Source organism: Humulus lupulus, chromosome 8 (assembly GCF_963169125.1).
Source record: "Humulus lupulus chromosome 8, drHumLupu1.1, whole genome shotgun sequence".
In the NCBI taxonomy this organism is placed as follows: Eukaryota; Viridiplantae; Streptophyta; class Magnoliopsida; order Rosales; family Cannabaceae; genus Humulus; species Humulus lupulus.
Window position 1 is genome coordinate 164,731,291 of NC_084800.1, and position 15,371 is coordinate 164,746,661.

The 15,371-nt window shown below is 32.7% G+C and overlaps 1 protein-coding gene across 2 annotated transcripts; it reads right to left on the reverse strand.

Moving 5' to 3' along the window:
- Positions 1 to 8,314: 8,314 nt before the first annotated feature.
- Positions 8,315 to 15,141, reverse strand: LOC133798619 (amino acid transporter AVT1C-like). Of its 2 annotated transcripts, XM_062237019.1 has the most exons (13): positions 14,819 to 15,141; positions 13,897 to 14,140; positions 12,707 to 13,053; positions 11,315 to 11,529; positions 11,194 to 11,217; positions 10,420 to 10,600; positions 10,066 to 10,285; positions 9,781 to 9,916; positions 9,525 to 9,548; positions 9,246 to 9,390; positions 8,916 to 8,959; positions 8,742 to 8,804; positions 8,315 to 8,635 (listed from the first exon to the last, which is right to left on the reverse strand). In XM_062237019.1, exons 2-13 carry the CDS (start codon positions 14,121 to 14,123, stop codon positions 8,537 to 8,539), a joined length of 1,725 nt encoding a protein of 574 aa, XP_062093003.1. In that variant the 5' UTR covers positions 14,124 to 14,140; positions 14,819 to 15,141; the 3' UTR covers positions 8,315 to 8,536. The 2 variants fall into 2 exon arrangements, with proteins under 2 accessions (XP_062093003.1, XP_062093004.1); XM_062237020.1 differs by lacking the exon at positions 14,819 to 15,141 and having other exon boundaries at positions 13,897 to 14,159.
- Between the last annotated feature and the right edge of the window lie 230 nt (positions 15,142 to 15,371).

Genomic DNA, 15,371 nt, shown 5'->3' on the forward strand with positions numbered 1-15,371 from the left:
ACCACCTCTAAGTTCACATAGGTAAAGTTCTTACAACATATTTGATACATTTTGAGATGCTTGTTGCACATAGTTGAACTTCATTAAAAGACCTAGGCTTAACCCTCACTCGGTAGAAACCAACACCAACAATAATTTGAGGAACTCATGATTATGTTAGTTTTGAAACTATTCACTTAATGACTTTTTCTTACCCATTGAACTCTTGCCCTTGATGTATACATGTTGGAGTTGGGTTACCATCATTGATGAATATATTATTCTAGGAGTTTCAGACCCATCCCCTTTGAAGTACAACTTACTAACCTCATCGTAAGAGGTTTTGTAAATGGACCTGCCAAGCTCTCACTTAACTTAACATATGAGATTGATATGATTCCATCTTGAATCAATTGTCTTACATACTCATGTCTTAAACTTATAAGTCTAGACTTCCCGTTATATATGCCATTATAGGCTCTAGCTAATGCGGCTTGACTATCACAATGTATGGAAATCATCGATACCTCATCTGTAGAAATTGGGATATCCAACTTGAGATCCCTAAGCCACTCGACCTTTTTGCCAGTTTCTGCTAGAGCAATAAACTTGGCCTCCATGGTTAAGTGTGAAATACATGTTTGTTTCTTGGAACCCCAAGAAACTGCTTCTCCTTCGAGCATTAACACCCAAGCGGTTGTGGAGAGATTATCTCCCACACTTAATATCCAACTTGCATCGGAATATCCTTCAAGTATCTATAGGAACTTTGAATATTGGAGGCATAACTTCTTGGTCCTCTCAAGGTACCCTAGAACTCTCTCAATTTCCTTTCAATGTTCCATACTTGAATTGCTAGTAAACCTACTTAGCTTACTAACCGCATATGCAATATCCACTCTTGTACAATGAGCGGCATACATTAGACTCCCTAATGCACTTGCATACTCAAGTTGAGCCACCGCTCTAACATTATTCTTTTCAAGCTTTATCCTTGAATCAAATGGTGTATTTGTCTCTTTGATTTTGAGATGATTAAACTTTCAAGTACTTTCTCAACATAGTGTTCTTGACTTAAGGCATAACCGCAACTATTTCTTCTCACTTTTATACCCAAGATGGTATCCACTTCTCCTAGGTCCTTCATCTTGAAAATGGAAAATAGAAACCTCTTCGTTTCAATTATGCCTTTCATCTCAATACTCAAAATCAACATATCATCAACATATAGACACACCAAGATGACCATAGCCATCACAAGTCTTAGAGTATAAGCACTTGTCAGCATTATTGTGTCTAAAGCCATCAGAAATTATAGCTTTATCAAACTTCACATGCCATTTTTTCAATGCTTGTTTAAAACCATACAATGATTTAACAAGCCTACACACTTTATGTTCATTTCCCCTTAGAACAAAACCCTCTGGTTGTTCCACGTAGGTCTCCTCGACAAGGTCTCAATTTAGGAATGCCATTTTGACATCCATTTAATGAACATAAATGCTATATATTTATGATAAGGAAATTAAAACTCTTATCGTGGTTGTCCTAGAAACCAGTGCATACGTGTCAAAATAATCGAGTCATTCAGTTTGTTTAAACCCTTTGGCTACTAATCTAGCCTTGAAATTTTGTAATGTGCCATTGGTGTGATATTTCCTCCGAAATACCCACTTGTACCCAATTGGTTTTGAACCTTGTGGAATGTCTACCAATTCCCATGTGTGGTTTGACATAATTGAATCAATCTCATCATTTATTGCCTCCTTCCAAAAAGCGGAGTCTATTGAAGACATTGCTTCTTGAAATGTTTTGAGATCATCCTCAACTTGAAGAATCATAGGAAATTTCCACATGACTTCTTCAAGGTCACCCTCTACTAGGTCAAGTATTTCTACTTGAGAACATTTCCCAATTGATCCCAACTCTTTAAGCATTTGGCTTCTCCGAGGCAATATTGGTTGCTCATTAACCCTTGGATCTTTCTCTTCACGAGATTCTCCAACACTTGTGGGTTCATGAGAGTTTCTCCCATAATGTAACATGTTCTCAAAGAACTCCACTTCTTTTAATTCAATTATCACATTAGACTCTAAGTCTAATAGCCTATAGGCCTTGCTATTTGAGGCATAGCCTACAAATGCACACTTTACGACCCTTGAACCCAACTTTGTCCTTTTAAGCTCCGTGCTCTTGCAATAAGCAAGGCATCCCCACACTTTAAGATAGCCTAGGTTAGGCATCTTTCCTCTCGATAACTCATATGGAGACACATTGTTCTTTTCATAGGAATTCGAGTCAATATATGACACGCAGCAAGCAAAGCTTCACCCCACAAATTATAACACAATTTAGCATGTAAAAGCATAGAGTTAATCATCTGAAGATAAGTATTGAGTGCAAATGGATCTTTAAGATGAAAATAGATGCAGCTGGGAAATTAGAGACTTTCAAGGCAAGGCTTGTAGCCAAAGGCTATACACAGAGAGAGGGTGTCGATTATGAAGAGACATTTTCTCCTGTTGCCATGGTGAAGTCCATATGCATCATCTTATCCATAGTTGTCGCCTATGATTATGCGATATGGCAGATGGACGTCAAGACAACTTTTCTTAATGGCTATCTTGATGAGAGCATCTATATGGTACAACCAAAAGGGTTTGTGAAGAAAGGGGAAGATCTTAAGATGTGCAAGTAGCTAAAATCCATTTATGGATTGAAGAATGCATCTAGATCTTGGAACATTACCTTTGAAGAGACAATAAAAACATATTGCTTCGAACTGAATGTCGACGAAGCATGTGTATATAAATATATCAAATGAAAAGTTGTGGTTTTCTTAGTTCTTTAAGTGGATGACATTCTTATCATTAGAAACGATGTAGAGACACTGTCAAATGCGAAGAAGTGGTTAGCTGAAAAGTTCCAACTGAAAGATTTGGGCGAAGCAAGCTATGTTCTAGGAATTCAAATCCTACAGGATAGGAAGAACAAGCTCTTGGAACTTTCTCAAGAAAAATATATAGATAAGGTGCTTGAAAGGTTCTCAGTTACCGACCAGACATGGAATTACTCTTTCCAAAGAGCAATGTCCAAAGACACCTCAAGAAGAAGAGGACATGAGAAAACATCCCTATGCTTCAGCAATTGGGAGTCTAATGTATGCTATGTTGTGTACTAGACCCGACATATGGTATGGAGTGGGAATTGTAAGTCGTAATCAACCAAATCCTAGTTTGGAACAATAGATTGCAGTAAAGCACATTCTCAAGTATCTTCGAAGAACGAGAGATTATATGCTTGCTGTAGGAAATTGCATATTACAAGATCTTTATTTATTTTCATGTAATTTACATATTATCAAACAAACATGTAAATTCCTAGAACACACTCCTATGAAATTGATACAAAATAGAGTAAAGTAAAGAAACTTACATTACGCAGAAGAACTGGAATAACTCCATCCTTTAATCTCTCTAACCCTTGATTATATTATGTAGCATACTATTATCAAGAGATTGAACTAGATCAGCGACACAGTCTTCCTCATCAAGCCTTTAATCAACCTAGAACTAGTGTGAGCTGGTTCTCAAGACATGAGATAGAGATCTAGAAGAGAAGAAGATAGAATGACTAAGAAATGATTAGATTGTCTAGGTTTTCACTTACCTAATGAATCAACTGAGACTTCCTTATGAAAACCCTAGATATCATATTCCTTATATAGGCAACTTAATGGGCTTTATTTAAATTTAAATTAATTAATATAATAAACAAAAAGATAAAATCCTTGGGCTCCCACAATTGGACTTGGGCTCAATATCTTTGTTTTGAATTTAAATCCCAATTGGACCTAAATTTAAAACATTTTTATTTATTTATCTTATAATTAATTAATTAAATCATTATTCAAATTAACTTATTATAATTTGAAACTTTATTTAATATTATTTATTTATATTGATACCAATTTATCAGTATTAATAAATTTGGTCAAAGATTCTTTTTTATTCTCTAAATCTCATATCTTTGTAAATTTTCCAAAATTTACCTAGTCAACCCTCGAACAATCCCTACATTTGACAACTTTTTCAAATTTTTGTAGTTTATGTGCCCAAGTTTTTCATGCCATAGATCAGTGGTGTTATCTATGGTTGAGTGACAAGTAAGAACAGGAGTGAGAGTATAACAATTATCAGTGGATATAAAACCTTGTAAAATACATTCTTTATCACTACTGAGAACATAACAATGATCACTATCAAAATTGACAGTATACCCTTGATCACATATTTGACTAACGCTAAGCAAATTAACTTTTAGTCCTTCAACTAACATCACTTTTTTAAGCTTTGGTAAGCCTTCAAAATTCAGCATTCCCATCCCAATAACATTTACAGCTAATTCATTTCCAAATGTCACTCCACCAGATTGCATAGGTCAAATATTGACAAGAAAGTCTTTGTTACCTGTCATGTGTCTAGAACAACCACTGTCAAAAATACCACATTTGAGAAGCAACAATTTTAAAGCAAGAAAAACCAGCAAGACATTTTTCTTTCTTTATCCACATTATTTTTGGTGAAAATGTTTATTTTGCATTTTATTAGTTTTTCCAAAATAATTGGACCTAAACATATTGTGCAAAGTAAAGTATTTGGGTCGAATGTGACCTTCTACACCACAAAAATGACAAATGGGAACAAATTTTCTGGCTTTTTCACGAAATTTGTCATCCTTACCTGATCGCTTCTCCTTTGTAGGTACAGAAGACCTAGTTGTAGTATCAGACACCTGCAATATTATATCAAAACACCAGTACAAATTTTCTCAGATTTTACAAATTGAGTGTTCATTTTGGTTTGAGATTCAACAAATCCCAACCCAACATGACTTCCTTGCCCTGTGTTCTGAATTTTTTCAAAAATAGACAAACCTAGATTTAACATATTAACATTTCTTTTCAAATTTTCAAGTTCTTTTGTTAAAAGTTAATTTCAGTCCTTTTTTAACACAATTCAGATTCACAATTTTTTTTTTCCATCTCAAGTTCCTTGATGTTATGAGACAAAGTTTTATTAATTTTTGTCAAAGAATGATTTTCAGCATAAACTTGTAACCACTTACCATACATTACCTTGTAAGATTCAACCAATGAATCCTCATTGATTTCTGACTCATCAGAATCTGAGACTACACCATCAACATTGCTTTCAGTGATGGTATTGTTCAAACACACAATTTTTTCCCGAAAAGCACTTGATAAAACAGAGGTTAAAGGAACATTTCTCTCATCTTCTTCACTACTTTCAGACTCATCATCACTCTAAGTGACATTAAGTCCCTTTTTGTTCTTTCTCAAAGTATTGGCACATTCTGATTGAATATGACCAAAACCTTCACACTTGCTGCATTGGATACCTTTTTTTGTTAGTAGACCCAAAAATTTTAGAAGATGTGTTACCTTTAGGGAATTTTGATAGATTCTTTTTTATACTAACCTTTTTCATGAAGTTTTTGAAATTCCTTGTCAACAAGGTCATTTCTTCATCCTCTTCATTATCAGAAAAACAATTTTCAGAAGCTTTAAAAGCAATACCTTTATTTTTCTCACCTGAGGATTTCAGCTTGTATTTTTGCTTGATTTGTTGGTTTAGTTCAAATGTTCTCAAAGAGCCCATTAGCTCTTCAACCTTCATTTGCTGAAATCCTTTGCTTCTTCCATTGCAAGAAGTTTTGTGTCAAATCTTTCTGGAATCACACGAGCTATTTTCGAACTAAAACAGATTCATCAAGTTTCTCACCCAATCCAAAAAACTCATTAGCAATGTCAGACAATTTTTCATAAAACTCAAATAATGTTTCAGATTCTAACATTCTCAATCCATCAAATTTAGTTTGTAACATGGTAAAGCGTGATCGCTGGACACCAACAATCCCTTCAAATTGAGTTTGAAGGATTTGCGAAGCCTCTTTTGCAGACTCACAAGAAGAAATCAATTTTATAAATCATTCACCAACTCCATTAAAGATCACATGCAAAACCTTATTATTGTAACCAGAAAATTTTTCATCTACAGTAGACCATTCGAGTTTAGACTTTACCTTAGTATTACCTTCTTTGTCTTTATCAGTTGGTGGAGTCCATCCAGATAGTATAGATCTCCTAGCCCTTTCATCTTGTGACTTGATAAACGCCTTCATTCTGACTTTCCAATAAGGAGAGTTAGTATTATTCAGTAGAGGAGGTTGAGTTATGGAACTTCCTTCTGCAAAGAAAGACGTCTTACACAAAACAAATTAAACGGAATAAAAAATGACCACAAGATCTCACTGAGAGTTTAGTGAACTGCTCATATACCAAATGAAATTACGTATTTTATGATTACCAACTTTATATTTAATTAAATGCGGAATAAAAGAACATATATTTTGTAGCTACATACAGAGATTCTGTAACTACAACAAACACACAGAGGTTTTTATATGTGGTTTCAACAATCCTTTCGGATGTTACTAGTCCACGGGGCTACACCCAGAGATAAGATTCATTAATAAAGTTTCTCAAAAATACAAAGTATTTGACTTAAGCAAAGATTAGTCTCCCTCTAATTTTATGCCGCAAGCTTGATGTATTTTCCACTTGATGAATGAACCTTGCTGAAACTTCAAGAAACTGAACTCCCTTCGATTTGGTTGAAGAGTGCTTGCTTCTTCCCGAGGCAAGACTAGGATGAACCTTCTCCCGAAGGTTTTCTCTTTGTTATTCTCTTTGTTGAATTGTTTCAATACACAAAATAAATACAAAGACACAAAATAACAGAGGTATAGCTGAACCACTAACCTCTACACAAGAAACACTCTTTTTCTAAAGATGTAAAATAAGTTTAAGAATAGACAAAAGAGTTAACCTAGACAAGGCTGCTATGGTAAGTATTTATACACAAACATTCTCACATAAGACATCCTTTACTAGGTCTAAACGCACACAACTTACTAGAAAATGTTTCCTTAAATAATCAATCAATTACATTGAATCATCCGTGTTCTGAGGAAACAAACAGATTGTCTATACAGAACATTCCGTATCTGAGTTGTCATTGCAAGATCCTATCTTCGGTTTTAATAATGATCAATTCGACCCTATCTGTTGAAATCTAGTCATAAGAATCAGGATGTCAAATAAAATCAGTCAGATATAAAATATACCAATATTTATTATTTAATTCATATGTTTAAAGCTAATAATATTGTCAATTATTCTATAAATAGAATAGATTGATATAATCAACTTTTTATAGAACCAGAACATAAATATGAACAGAATAAAATTGAATAAACTTCAATTGAATACCGAAATCACAAAAAATAAATCAAAAAATATTTTGCCAAAAATAGAATTTACAATTATATTGGCTATCTTATCTCGTTTATTTGAAGTTGTTTTCTAATTTATTTTCTCTATCTTTACTTCTAAATCTTACTAAAAGTGGTATTTATTTATTGGGTTGAATTTTCGTTGATAACTTGATGGTGGCGGAAGATGATGATTTCCGTTGCTGATTACCAACAGATTCCAAGTTAGTTGATTTCGCGTTGCTGTTTGTCGGTGTTTATGATGATTTGAATAAGAAGTTGTCATTTGCGAATATTTTTGCCCATTTTTTTTCCAATTTCCCTGAAATTAAATGGTTTTTTAATCTAGATCTTGTTGTTGTTGCTGTTAGATGGAGATTGTTGGCAACTATAGTGCTTTTTCGTTGCTTTGAGATCGGTGCCGTGAGTGATGCAGGAAGGAGAAGCTTCCTTCGTCGGTGAGAGAATGAAGAAAAAACTTGTACCATATATAAGTTTTTTTTTTATGTAGCTGTATTTTTTTAGTATATGGGTGTATAAAAAAAAAGCCCTAATTATTTTGGTAAAAAACATTTAGCTTTATAATAAACCTTGTAAAAGATCATTATATCCCTTAGTAACTAATAATTTGTAAATAGTGTTAAATTTAAAGGTAAAAGATTCACTTTGCCATTTATGGGGCAAAAAAATACCAAGTCAAAAATCAAATGGTAGAATCATAATAATAACAAAATTCAGAAGAGAAATCCACTAATTGTTCTAAATTAAGCTTTTTCAAATTTTGGCGTCTCAATCTAGCATGCTTATAAATTTTCATAAGCTCTAGTCTAATTGTGAGTTAGTAATACGTAAATTTGAAGCTACACTATTTACCAGGGTTGCTATAATTTCACAATAAGACCCCGCGTTTACCATGATTCAGTTGCAATTTACAGATTTACTTTTTATTATAATGCTTCTAAAAAAGGAGATCCATATAAAAAAAAAAACTATAGACAAACTTTTCCATAAATATTAAACTACTCAAACAATAGGGGATGAACAAGCCGGGGAAAGGAAAGTGGTTATAAAGACAAAAATTCACACAAAATTGGAAATTGGGGAAAAAAAAAACAAAAATCTAATAACAAATATAATTTTTAGAAAGAATATATAGACTTAAATTAATAAGTGTTGTCTCTGAAACAAGTTTGGAGTAGAATCAACCGCTCAAATTCTCAATAATTTTAGAGAGAGCTGAATAGGTTCCAAAACTCGATGATACCACACCTACTGTGATCACTATAATGCATAGTGTTCCCTGTCAAAAGCACAACGACAATTGAGATAAGAGTTTATTTGTAAAACCATTAACTGTGAAAATAAGTTTTTTGTATAAAAACCCAAATGAACCATCTAATACCAACCTGAAGACGAGTTATTCTTCCCCTCAAAATACTTAGGTAACAAGCACAAGGAAGTATCAATGTCTGAAAAAAAAAAAAGATTGTAAAAATTTGTATTATATCAACATTGTAGAATATGTCAATAAAATTTTAGTAAAGATGAGATGAGTAATTGAGTGGTAGAGAGGAACCTACCACCAGCATTGTGAGAAAAGATCCAATCAGTGACATTACAAGGCCTGTAATCAAGTTTCAAAAATTAGAAATTTCTAATGAAAACAAAATCGACAAAAGAAAATATAAAATGAATCCCAGTTTATAATCACTTCCAAAATATTTTTCACACAAGAGCATTTATTTATTCAGATGTTTTTTTATAGTTCGATTTTGCTAGTCAATTGTTTTCTCTTTTTATGACTACGTCTTGTGCCAAGGATGAAAAGATTAATCAGACAGTTTTCTAGGCAACCAAACAGATAGAAAATAAAAATCAATGAAGAAATAGTGAAAGAGAGAGACACTTACCAAAGAAGGGAATTGAGAGAGCCACAATCAATGTTGAGATGACCAGTCCAGTTCTAATGAGGATAGAATAAATGTGATGAGACTTGGATTGGCTTGATGGTATCAATTCCTCTAGACTCATTGCCACTGGAGTTATGGTCAATGCATATGTGGGTCTCATTAAGGAAGTACAATTTTTTTTTTTAATTATTTTAACTTCATAGTGTTAATGTGGTTAAAATTAGATTTGGTAGAAGATAAAACTTATAAGAAATAATGATGTTTAGCCACATAAAAAGGATATTTGGTAAATGGGTTAACAACCTGCAAAAATAATACAAACAGAGAGAACACTGTAGTTAGTAACTACAATCTTATTTTAGAAAAGTTTAAAGGCAAGACTGCAGAGCATATATAATATGTATTTATGCTTAAATAAAAGTATATGTTTGAAGCGAGCAAAGAAAATGGTGATTACATCGTTCGTGATCACTTCAGCTAATCCTAACAATAACGTATTCAAAATATCGTTAGTCATAGGCCAAATTGGTCATACCGTAGTCCATACAGCAATCTTGGTGGCCACCAAATCATTAGGCATGTTAAGCGTAAACTGTGAGAGAGTGGCATCTCCAAACATTTTGTATCCCATGACAGCTACCCCAGCATACATCAAAGTGCATATACCGAAACTACAAGGGTCGAGTCAACAGAGAACAAAGTTCAATTACTATTATCAAACCACATTGCTAATCTACATAATCATTATAAGTGGCAAACAAAGTTAGAACATGAAAAATTTAGTTGAAAAAAAGAGTTATATATATATATATATTGTTACCATGTAAATAGAACTAAAGGGTATTGATTTCGATTTGCCATAGAACTATATATGTTGGGGAAAACTGCATGTCCTGAGTAGCAATAACCATAAAGACCAATAGCCACAGGAAGAGTTCCAAGGTTAAGTGCTGTCCCTTTGTTCACAAAACCAATTCCATCTACCGTACCAACCCAAAACAGGCATAGTACCACCATCACTGATGCCACAACTCCACCGGCTGACCCCAGAAAAATGCATAGTTAGAGTGTTTTCTTAAAAATATAAGACTTTTTTGGTAACACTTTTATCTTATTTTATAAAATAATGATTATATATTATTTTGTTGACTTTTTGTTAGAGAGTTTGACTTACCAGATATGTAGCTTAGAACAGTAAGGTCGCGAAGCCAAACCGTAGGTAGAACAGCAAGAGTTGTGATCAATGCGAAGAGAAGACGTGAGTCAATTAGGAACCCACCAATGTCTAGGTGTGCACTTGGAAATAGTGAAGACAAATTGTCACTCTCTAAGATTATGTATTCAATACAGCAAGCCTACAAAAATGAGAATTAAACTTCCATTATTTGATTTTCAAAGCTACAAAAATAGTAAAAAGGAAACACATTTTGAGTATTGCACTAGGATAATAATATTAACAAAGTGCATAATACAATGGTTCTTGAGGAAAAGTCATACTGGCCTTTTAAACTAACTTTATTAAGTAAGAGAATTAGGCAGAGTTGTATTAATGAAAAAACAGCACTACTCCTAGCCATTTTCTAGATTAATAAACATTATTAATCAGCCATTTTCTCTCTTGGTCCTACTCCTATGTCACTAGTGCACTACTCAGAGACACTGTAGCCTAAAAAGATCAAAATATAAAACAAAAAGTAGAGATTAAAACTGTTTGCTAGCCAAATGCCATAGTCAAAGGATCCAATGAAGATTCTATAATATAAAGGTGGTCCCAAAGGAATCTTCCTTCTCTCTTCCGTTTCCCCACCTATTACTTTTCATGTAACAAAATCATTACATATATACATGATGTGACAAAATATGAACATAGTGCTAACTAAAATCGTCCCCCTATTTTAGGAAGATTAGTCAGTAAAAACTGTTAAACTCGAAGATTAGTTGAACTTACATATAATTCCACGTATAGTATTATCTGCAGAGACAAAAGCAATATGGACATAAGCATCAAAACTCAATTTAAATTGAATAATGTGTAGAGAAGAAAAATTGAAAGGGTAGAGTAGACTAACCGAGATGGCAATTCGACCAGCAGTGCCGAAAGCAGCTTGGCCAATATCCGGGTAAGTCTCGAGGCCTGGCTCACTATCTAAGCAACGAGCCAGGAGGACACCAGTGTAGTAAGAAAGTGCTGAAAACACAAACAAAATAACAAGTCCAAGCCACCCTCCTTGTTGGACTGCATAAGGAGTTGACAGGATTCCAACTCCACACAACACATTTATTCCTGCATGGTTGAATTAGTTATTACCGACTTTGGTGCCATCTCTACTTATCACTAGTTACAAAATTTTTCTAAAACTGTTATATTTTATTACAAATTCTAATATAAATTTATAGTCAAATCATATTTACATAATTATCGATTCAAAAGTATATTAATTTGACAATATATGATATGCATACATTATGTCAGAAGACTAGCAAGCCTAGTATATTTATATATATTTAAGGATTCATAATAAAGCCAAAACAGCTTAGTCATACAGACAGATGTATTTTTGTTTGTTAGTTAAACTTCTCCATGTGCAATAAGAGAGTAGCAGTCTAAGATACACCACATTCTGAATCATGCTAACTTTGTTTGGAAGCTCGTAAACAGAAAAGCAATAGTATGAAATGATATTGCAGATAAGGAGACACACCCTATACTCATCCAAAACATTAATAAAGCCTCAAACGAAAATTTAGTAAACCAAGTAACATGTTATTCTTTCAAATAAATATTCATCTTTTTAGAGCAACAAACTTTTCTAGTACTGCAAACTTATTTCATCTTGTCTTTTTGAGAGGGGCCAGCATAGTAAACAATAAATGGTCAGGAATAGTGGTCCCTTGAGGCTAAAATAGATGCCAGCGAAGCTCATAATAGATTGAAAAACTCTAGGAGAATAGGCTTGTTGATATGATTGGGCAACAATGAGAGGCACAGGGTCCTACTTGCTTGGTTTTCTTTTCCACTAGGGACTATAATTTTGCAAATATATTATATTATTCTCTATTTCAAGAATCTAAACCGACAAAACAAAACAATATAAAAAGCAGAGGATGAATGTAAGTTGCCTCTCGTACTTGCAATTTACTACAAGTCAAAACTCTTGGGACAATTTTAACGTACAAATATATGTAAATAATTGTATTTTACATTTTGTCTTAATAGGACAATTTCAACAACATAACAAAGTTTTTGATTGGATTTATATAAGTTCTTTTGTTTAAATAAAAGTTAATTTGCTGTATTGATCTTCAATGTGAATCTAAAAATAGCTCATGACTGTCGAACATTATTTGATTTTTTATTAGATTAATTAACATTAGAAATTTCAATTTTCCGTTTTAAAAAGAAAAAAATGAATCTCTAAGATTTATTCATAAGAAAATAAAGAAAAGAAACACACACTTACCATTTGCAACAGTTTGTGCAAATGAGCTGTGGGGAGAGATAGGGAGCTCATGTGACACTTTAATAGATGGTTTTTCATCTTTCCTTATGGAAGACCTTCTTGATGGAGGAATAGGAGGAGGGAGAAGGTGAGAGCTATGCCTATGCGGTGGCGGTGGCAGCTGCTGCCGTTGTTCATCTTCTACTGGTGACAACAATGGTTTTGTCAAAGGTAACAATGAATCAGGAGTGTGCCTTCTCGTAAGTGATGAGGATAGAAAAGAACTGCCTAATCTCGACAATGAATTAGGAGTCCCAAGAAACCCGAGATTTGGGGATGGTACACTACTATAAAGATCAATGGATTGCCTAAAACCACCAAAAAAAAATGTAAGTGTTAGATCACACAATAAGTTATAAAATTAAATTATACAGTAAGTAAATATTGACACATGAAAATACATCCATTCATTATCTTTAAAACAGATGTCATATAGTTATTTATATTATGCTGCAATGCCAAGAGAAACAATCTTCACTTAATTATATATTAGTCACAAGATAGAGTCAAAAAACCAAGTCAATATTTGTTTGACATGTTAATTATTGAAGTTTGGAACATTCATTTTGTAGGTCCATAGAATAGGAGTCATTTCACCAAAACCAAACAATAAGTACAGACATATCTCAAATATAATGCATGAAATAAATTATGATGTGGGAGTGAGAGCTACCCAAATCAATATATAATTCACCTTGGATTATCTGCCACTAGTAGTTTTTTTTTTTTAAGTAACCCACTCGTAATAACAAAGCTATATATTTAATTAAAAATTTTAATCTAATGATAATAGAGACATGCGAAAAATAAAAGTCAAAAGTAAAACAATGCTTTCCAATTTAAAAATAATGTGATATGAATTCGGAAAAAAAAAACACACACAAATGATTACAAATTATATAAGAAGGCTGATTGGCTTATTAAGAATTTTTATATATAATTATAATTATAATAATAATAAAAAAAAACTCAATTCCTTATTACTTAAGGGCAATCGTATGAATTCTCAGCAGAAGAATCAGAAGAAAATTAAGAAAAACAAAGCACAAATAAAACACCTAAAACCAGAAAGAATTCTTGTGAGATATACCTAAATAAAAAAAACTGAAATTAAATTGAGAAAGTGAAAGAAAAACAGAGGAATATGGTACCTATAACTTTGAGGCCATGAGGTATTATTGTATGAGCCCGGTCGGTCGTGGTGCTGATTTTCGGCCGAGGAATCTGAAAAATCTGAGTCGTTTCCTTCGTCTTCTTGACTTTTGAGTAAATCTTTCTTATCATCATATCCTCCTCCTCCGCCTTCGTGCAACTCTTTCTCATCCTCATCTTCGTCACTTTCAATATAAAAGCCATGTTCATCAGGAGAGTTGTTCATCTTTTTCTGAAACCCTTCTGCAAATGCAAAATTAACCTATCTTAATCAAATCAATAAACCATCAATTTTGACCTTGACCAGATTCAAGGGTGGGTCTCAAACAATCCCGTTAAAGGAAAATCAAGTTTTTCTTTTAAAAAAAAATTGTGTTAGTTTTACGTTTAATTAGTTTTACTGAAATATTAAACGTTGACATTATTACTTAAATTGGGAGACAAAATAAGGAAATCTCACGTGGTATGTGCTAATTAAGCTAATATCATTATATAGCAGTCAAACACTAAATACAGAAAAAAGAGAAGAAAAATAGAGTGAAACTAACAAGAGTCGAACTCTGTTTCTGTTTGGTTGAGGAGAAAATACAGGAAAACAGTCTTGGAAAATAATCTCAACTAGAAGTAAACCCAAAGTGCCAACTTTTCTTTTCGAAGTAATTCATATTTATGATGTTTAGGAATCCTAATTGAAGTTGGATTATTATCCTTTCAAATTTTAAAATTTAAAATTTTGGGTAATTATATTTGATTTAGAACTCTTGGAGGCATTATCAGATTAAGCGTTTTTCCAATTAAGATGTTTAAAAGAAATATTTTATTTAAAAACAAATCAGAAACACAGTAACAAAAATCCTCATAAAGCAAGGAAAAACGGACGTAAGTACAAGTACAAAAGAACAAAAGATTTGTGGTTGTTACCTTTTTATTGTGGAAGAAAGAATCCCAAAAAAGCTGAACAGAATAAGAAAACTGTTTTTTTCGATTCAGACCCAGTAAGAGAAAGATGAATATAACTGAGAGAAGTTAGCTCAACGTATAGGTCCTGCAATATCGTGGCTTGCCTACAAGTGTACCATGTATATGTATATACATGAATCTATAGATATAGATAGAAAGAGAGAGGTGTCACTGTCATTCAGGCTGTATATAACAAGCAGATTCAAGTTGAGCCTGAAACTCTTGTATTTTATTTGTAAATCTCTGGTTTGGGTGTGTATATATAAGCTCGATCGAACTCTGGGTTTTCAGCTTTATTTAGTTTGTATATGTGGAAATTTTTATTGGTAGGGATTGTTCACCAGAGTTAGTTTTAGTATTTTTCGGTATATGTATAATTTGTATCTATTATTTTTTATAATGGGAATACTTCTCATAAATTTTAAGTAGTTTTATTTATAGAATTTATTAATTATTTTTATTAAATTTATATTAATATCATATAAATTTTAAATAAATATTATATTTTAATTAA